Source organism: Raphanus sativus, chromosome 3, assembly GCF_000801105.2.
Source record: "Raphanus sativus cultivar WK10039 chromosome 3, ASM80110v3, whole genome shotgun sequence".
In the NCBI taxonomy this organism is placed as follows: Eukaryota; Viridiplantae; Streptophyta; class Magnoliopsida; order Brassicales; family Brassicaceae; genus Raphanus; species Raphanus sativus.
Genome location: NC_079513.1, coordinates 1,213,597 through 1,221,593, shown reverse-complemented (window position 1 = coordinate 1,221,593; position 7,997 = coordinate 1,213,597). Strand labels below are relative to the sequence as shown.

Sequence of the window (7,997 nt, the reverse complement as noted above, 5' to 3'; positions counted from 1 at the left end):
CGTAAATCATTAAAATATGATTTCACTTATTTTGGAATCTAAGTGAATATGTCATTCTATATAATTTTTCCTCCAGTACCCTCAGTTCATGAATAATTTATAGTAGATCATGGCTACAGCAAAATGTAGTTACATTTAATAAACGCTAATTAAATAAATAAACATATATATAGTACAACAAATAATGTCATCCTGTTAATATGATACACACGAAATCTCTATATAAAGTCACTGCGCTACTCAATACCTCATCATTCACAAAAGAGAAAAAAGTTAAGAAAACAAGTTTGCATCAATGGAGGATCCAAAAGCGCCTCACGTCGCCATCCTTCCAAGTCCTGGAATGGGTCACCTCATCCCACTCGTTCAGTTCGCTAAACAACTAGTTCACCGACACACCTTCTCCGTAACCTTTCTCGTCATCGGCGAAGGTCCACCGTCAAATTCTCAGAGAACTGTCCTAAACTCTCTCCCTTCGTCCATCTCCTCCGTCTTTCTCCCTCCCGCCGACCTCACCGATCTCCCTCCCACCACTCGCATTGAAACTCGTATCTCACTCACCGTGAGTCGTTCCAACGCGGAGCTCCGGCGAGTCTTCGAGTCTTTGGCAGCTGAAGGCCGTTCGCCGACGGTGCTCTTAGTTGACTTGTTCGGCACGGATGCTTTCGACGTCGCCTTGGAGTTCCACGTGTCGCCCTATATTTTCTTTCCACCAAACGCTAACGTCTTGTCGTTTTTTCTCCATCTTCCTAAACTCCACCAAACGATGTCGTGTGAGTTTAGTGAGTTAACCGAACCGGTTCAACTCCCCGGATGTGTACCGTTCGCCGGAAAAGAAGCCCCTGACCCGGCTAGAGATCGGAAACATGACGTGTACAAATGTCTTCTCCACAACGCCAAAAGGTACAAAGAAGCTGAAGGGATTCTTGTTAATACCTTTCTCGAGCTAGAGCCAAATGCTTTAAAGGCCTTGCAAGAACCGGGTCTTGGCAAACCACCGGTTTACCCTATTGGACCTTTGGTTAATATTGGTAAGCAAGAGGGTAGTAACCGGACCGAAGAGTCCGAATGTTTGAAGTGGTTGGACAAACAACCGCTCGGTTCGGTTTTGTATGTTTCATTGGGAGTGGTGGTGCACTAACGCTTGAGCAGCTCAATGAGCTTGCTCTTGGTCTTGAAGATAGCGAGCAACGGTTTCTTTGGGTTATACGTAGCCCAAGTCAAATTGCTGATGCTTCGTTTTTTAGCTCGCATAGTGAAGCCGACCCATTGACATTTTTGCCACCAGGTTTCTTGGAACGGACTAAAGATAGAGGCTTTATGATCTCTTCATGGGCTCCACAAGTCCAGATTTTAGCTCATACATCTACCGGAGGATTTTTGAGTCATTGTGGATGGAACTCGACTCTGGAAAGTATAGTAAACGGTGTTCCTCTTATCGCATGGCCATTATACGCTGAGCAGAAGATGAATGCGGTTTTGTTGGCCGAAGATATTCATGTTGCGCTTAGGGCTCGTGCTGGGGAGGATGGTATGGTGAGAAGAGAAGAGGTGGCTGGAGTGATTAAGGGATTAATGGAAGGTGAAGAAGGTAAAAGTGTGAGGAATAAGATGAAGGAAATGAAGGAAGGAGCTAGTAGGGTGCTGAGTGATGATGGGTCTTCTACAAAGGCACTTACTCTTGTGGCATTGAAGTGGAATGACCACCAAAAAGGGTTAGAGCGAAATGGCAAGCACTGAATATGTATCTGTCTCATACGATGATTTGTACAATCAAACGATGTGCTATCTGCAATTGTGTTTGTGTATGAAGTATGAACTATGAATGTAATGTTTTTATTTGCTTCTTTTCTGTCATCAACTTTTATTTGAAAATGATATTGTGTCTCGTTAGGGGTGGGCGAAAAGAATCCAATCAAACCGAACCAACTGAACCGAAACTGATTCAAATCAAACTGAAGTCTATTATCAAATAGTTTGGTTTAAGATTTTCTCAATCTAAACCAACCGAACCGAAACCGATTCAAGTCGAACCGAATTAAACTGAACCGATAAACTAATGTATTTTTGTTATTATCTAAACTATTAAGACTGAAGTACACTTAATTATATCCCCTTAAAATTGCTCAAATATTACAAATGACTGCCACTGCATTTAAAACAAATAATTAATCTAAATTACTATTATTATCTAACCAGATTTGGCTGGATGATTTACTTACCAAACTTTTTTTTCTGACATCACTTACCAAAAACTTAAAATATACGTTTAATATCCTGTGCATTGTAGTTTTATATCTTATATATTATACACATGACATTAAAAAAACACCTGTCAAATGTTAGTGAGTCACCGCATTTGTATTTTTAATTTTAATAATAGCATTTACATTACAAAATATTTTATATATACAATGTAATACTTGCACAAATAGATTAACATTTGGGTTGATATATAGATACAAAATTGTCATCAATAACGATCCACTTAATCATTTATAAAACACAGTAATTACTAATGGTTTAGAAATTTATAATGATTTTATAAATTAAAAACAATGAAAACAATCAATAACCATTATTAAAAAATGTTTTCAATATATATAGGAAAAATTCAACAAAAAGATTAATTTCATATACTAACTTAAATTATAGTTTTTATATTTGACATTAAACTTGATGGACCAATACAATTAATTATATGATGACATATATAGGATACATAATAGTGACTAGGGCTGGGCGTTCAAATATCCATTTCGTTAGTGGTCAAAGATTTCAACCCCGTTCATATATTTCTAAATTTCAGTTCGAATTATCACTAGGGTTGGGCGTTCAGATATCCATTCGGGTTCGTTTCAGATCTGTGTTTTGGATTTCTGGAATCAAAAATTTCAGTCCCATTCATATATTTTTAAATTTCAGTTTGAATTACATTCGGATCTTTGCGGATTCAGTTCGGGTTCAGATAATCCATTTAAATTATTTTTTAAAATTCACTATATATTTTGAATTTCTTAAAATCTATAAATAAAACAATATATTGTATATAAATTTGAATAACATATGTCAGAATACCTAAACTTAACATATAAATTGGTTTAGTTTAAATTTTGGATCAAAAATCAAAAATTATTTTAAATATTTTTGCTGTTTTGAGTGTACTTCCACTATGTTAGATATTTATATTTGACTATTTTTATATATTTTCAAGTATGTAAACCAACCTAAAAATATCATATATATTTTGGATATTTTTTATATACATTAAAACTAAAAATAATTAATATATATATATATAAGTATATAAATCTTTTTCGGATACAGAACAAATATCCAAAATACTTTGGTCCGAATTGGTTATGGTTTCGGTTGTCTAAATATTAAAATTTTGATAGTTTAGATATTAATCAATTTTGGTTAGGGTTTGGTATTATTTTTTTGGATCGTGATCGGTTCGATTTTTCAGATTTGAATTTTTTATCGAGTTTTGATATTGACATGAAAAATAAATAGCAATATATTTCTGAAATATACACCCGCACGGGTGTGCGGGTCAAAATCTAGTTTGAATTAAACATAGTAGCAATATACAATATACTAAAATCTAAGACTAAAGTCACTATTAAATATTAACAATGTCGGTTTTTTTATTTTCTATTTATTTTAGTTAACTTTGGTTTGATTGTGTTCTTATAATTGTTTTGTGATCTTTTAAAGTTTTTGTTTCAGTTTTATATTATATTTAATTTACATAGTTTATTTAAAAGGTATTATTAACAATTTTTTTTTAAAAAATCTATTTACTTTAGTTAATTTTGATTTGATTTTCTTTTTATAATTTTTTGTATGTGTTTAGAGTTTTTTCAGTTTTATATTGGATTTAGTTTACATAATTTTTTTTTCATAGTCACATGATTTCCTGACCATGCGTTTATGTTTTAAAACATAATCTCTCTTAGAAAAACTAAACTTGAGGAAACCCGATTGAATCAAACCGAAACACAAACCGAATACAAACCAAAACGAAATCGATCCAAACCAATCTAATTATGGTTTACTTCAGTTGAAAAAATTGTAGAACCAAATTAACCATACTGAACCGATAAAATAACCGAAGTGCCCACCTCTAGGTCTCGTACTCTCATTTATTGTAGACATGGTTGCTTATTAGAGAGGACATACCTGCTTGTCCTTGGATGCAGGGGGTCTGGTTCTCTAAAGCAACTCCAAAATTCTCTTTCATCACTTGGCTCGCAATGCTAGATAGACTGTCAACAATGGATAGAGTTTCGAAATGGAGCATTGGAGTGGATGATGTTTGTGTCCTTTGTCGGACAGCACCAGAATCTCGAAGCCACATGTTCTTTGATTGTCCTTTCTCATCGATTATAAGGAAGAAGCTTAGTAATGGGATCCTGCAAAATTCTTAATTATTCTGCTGGAATGCTATGAAGATAATTATAGTAGACAAGTCTCTTGATGCGAAGCACTATTTTGCATCAGATATGCAATTCAGTGTGCAATACACAATTTGTGGTTTATATGCAATAGAAGAAGGCATGGTGAAACGGCGCTTATACAACTTGCAACTTTGGAGAAGATCAGTGAGAAGCAAGTTTGGAATAAACTCAGCCTTGTAAGTGTGAGGGAAGCCAACAAGCTGAGAGGTGTCCTTGCGTTTTGGTTCAGAAGTAGGGAAAAGTTTTTCTTGAGAGAATTTGTGAAATAACAAAAAAAATTGAAATTAGATTTTTAGAGTGAGAGTAGGGAGAGATAAGAAGAGGATGGAAGAAAGAGAAAGAGATTTTGGTTAGTTACCTAATTTGTTTTCTTGTGTAGCTATATGGTGCAATTTCTCTTTTTTCCGGTTGGACAACTAAAAACAAAATGAATTTGATGTAAAACAGTTTTTTGGGTGAATAAAAATTTCCGGGTTCGACGTTCCCTGACTACAAGATCAAAAATTCATAAAGTCGTTCAAAAAAAGGGTGAATACAAATTTAATATTCATTTAAAAACAATAATGGGTAAAGAAAAAAAAAGTGTGCATAAAATTAAGAAAAAGAAAAAAATAAGTGTGCATAACAAAGAAAAAAGAAAAAATGTGTGTGGGTAGTATTATTAGGTGACGTAAATTAAATTAAGGCGACAAATAAACAAAACATGAGTGGGACCTCAAGACAGTATGTCGTTTTATAACTTGTAAAACGACGTCCATTTTTATTTTGAAGTAGGTGAGTTATGTTTTACTTGCTAGTTGGAAAGCATCTCCGACTCACTTCAAAATGAAAATTAAAGTAAGAAATGTTTGTTGATAAAAAAATAAAAGAAATTTCAACCTCATTATATTTATATTTCAGTCTTATTCTATTTTTCCATCCCAGAATGAAGTAACGACATGTTTACTTCATAAATAAAATATAATTATATTTTATTTTTTACTTAACTTTTAACTTTAAATTAAATTCGAATAAAACCGACTCCATTATAAAATTATTCCATTTTAAAATAAAAATGGAATTTTTACAATGGTTTTAGACTGTGTTGAAAATCCATATATGATCCGATTGGTAATAGCTATAATTCCAAAATTATTGTTGTAGAAAAAAATCTGTAGATTTTTTGTCCTAGTTTTAGATTTTATTGCTGTAAAATTTTATAGAAAGCCTTAAACATTGCTTTGAATATGTGGCTCTACAGAGCACTTATACATCTGTAGGTTATTTCAAGATCTCTGCAGTTTAAAAAAAAAATTAATTTTTGATTAATTTGATTTTGATGTTTTAGAAATAAACGAGGCTTTAGAGAATACCCACGGCAACTACCAATCACACTCACGATCACTTCTTTGACGGATTCATATTTGTTGTATCATAGTTAATAATATGGCCTACATACTAGACTCGTCGGCCTTATTTACTGGAAGAAGCCCAATTCTGTTTCATTCACAGGAAGGACCGATATTTAAATGGTTTATTTTAAGAAAACTTCATTATTACAAAGTTGGGAAATTAAAATTAATCAGTGAAACTTCAGAGAATTCAATTATACTTCATGACCCAAAATCTCTCAATTTCTGCTGCTGTTCTTCCTGGGATCCTCCCAGCTATCAACTCCCACCTTTATCAGCAAATATAGTAAAATTAAGCTGGATTCATGTTTAATAAAATTATTATTTTATATAGCATAATTAGCCAATTAGGTCGAAATTGTAGCCGTTAATAAGTTATAAATATTTAGTTAATTTTAAGGGATCAAACCTGTCACCGATAAGATTATGCATTCTACAGATCAAATCTTCTTCTTCTAGATTCATGTTCACAGCTTGCCGATCAAGACTACTCACTTCTGTTCCATACGACATCAGAAAGCATTTCATATTTTTCAAACTATATTTTATTTTTATTTTTTGTAAACATGGAAGTTTTCATCAGCTTACCTTTAGACAAAGAAGAAGTAAGAACAGGGTTGGTCTTGGTTTGCTTCGTCCTGAGTTGCTTATCCATAAGAGGGCACCTTTTTAACGTTCTCGGTGTGAGATGTATAAGAAGAAATAACAGAAAGAGATTAGAGAGAAAGTGGTCGTTTTTCAGAGAGAGCAGCCAACCATCTTATCTATTTATAGAAAAAAACAAATTAAGTAGTCAACAAGTTTAAAAGAGATTAGAGAGAGAGAGGGGTCGTTTTTTTTTTCAAAAAAAAGTAGTCAACGAGTTTGGTCGGTCTCTAATGTAAAGGAATCTTAATTTACTAAGCTGCTTTTCATTGATTAAATAATCATTGTGAGTATCTTGCAAAAAGTAAAATCGCATGTCCTCGTGCCTTCATTTACTCGGTTGTGATTCTCTGGAATATAAGTTATAAAACTGATTATCTTCTCGGTGTTAATTACTCCGTTCCATAAACATCAAAGTTTTGAGATTTTAATTGTTTCACAAATATGAAAAAATTATGTTTCAATGGATTTTTAAAACTTATTTGCTTTTTTAGTTTTTACTATATTATTTAAGGTAATTACTAGTAAAATAAATGTAGATCTTTTGAAATATTGATATTAAGGAAATGCTATTTTTGGCAATTTAAAAACTTATTTGCCTTTCTATACCGTGGCGTTTTTTTTATAAACAACTTTTTTAATTTAAATAAAAACATAAAATGTTTACAAAAGTCTTTTGGTCTAGTTTTTGCTTAAACCATAAAACACATAACAAATAAATTGGCCCAATTACTTTAATTAGCAACCCAATGAGAAGCCCATAAGAAAGAACGTAGAGTCGAGGTTGTTGGAAGATGGCGTTTGAGAAGTCGATGATCAAGAGAGGCGTATCCAGCTCTGCATCATGAGAGATGATCGAGCTGGATTTGCATCTCTGAAGCTTTGTATCTTGTTCCTAAGCTGTCTGTCCATCAGTTTGAAGATCTGATCAACCGATCTGAAAGTGTTTGTGTGGAGCCGAGCATTACGCTCTGTCCAGAGCCAGTAGAGGATCGATTGCCAAGCAAGTAGGGTGAGGATCTGATATACCGTGGCATTATTTCCTTCTGATATTTATATCCTCATCTATTTTGATGGATTGTTGTTCCATCATGTAAGTTTTATCTTCTCTAATTTTTTTTCTTATACCTTTTTTTCTATAATTTGACTTAAGAAAATTTGACAATAATTTTTTAAAAAATGTAAACAAACACAATATTATTATAAACTAGATTCTGCTTACTATTTTTTTTGAAAAAATAAATACAGTTTCACAAGTTGAATGAAGGATTATTATTAAAATATAGGAGTTTTAATCATAAATTACTAGTAATTTAAACTTAGTTACATTTTTAAAACTAAAGCTCATAAAAAGTAGAGAAATATTTGGGTTCACCCCTAGAGTGAACCTTTAGGTTCACCCAACCAATAGGATTTCGTTATTTTATATTCAGTATCTTTTAAAAAAGGAAACAAAATATTGTCAAGTTTTATTATATTTTTAAAATAAAAAATAAAT

General features: G+C 32.6%; 1 protein-coding gene and 1 pseudogene across 2 annotated transcripts; one reads left to right on the top strand and one right to left on the bottom strand.

Annotated features, from left to right (window-relative positions):
- The first annotated feature begins 231 nt into the window (after positions 1-231).
- LOC108844625 (UDP-glycosyltransferase 72B1-like) lies at positions 232-1,846 on the top strand (annotated as a pseudogene).
- Positions 1,847-5,860: 4,014 nt separating this feature from the next.
- LOC108846639 (MYB-like transcription factor ETC3) lies at positions 5,861-6,609 on the bottom strand. Of its 2 annotated transcripts, none has more exons than XM_018619848.2 (3): positions 6,443-6,609; positions 6,264-6,351; positions 5,861-6,123 (listed from the first exon to the last, which is right to left on the bottom strand). In XM_018619848.2, the coding sequence occupies exons 1-3, from the start codon at positions 6,507-6,509 to the stop codon at positions 6,045-6,047; spliced, it is 234 nt and encodes a 77-aa protein (XP_018475350.1). In that variant the 5' UTR covers positions 6,510-6,609; the 3' UTR covers positions 5,861-6,044. The 2 variants fall into 2 exon arrangements, with proteins under 2 accessions (XP_018475350.1, XP_018475351.1); XM_018619849.2 differs by having other exon boundaries at positions 6,264-6,348.
- Positions 6,610-7,997: the final 1,388 nt, after the last annotated feature.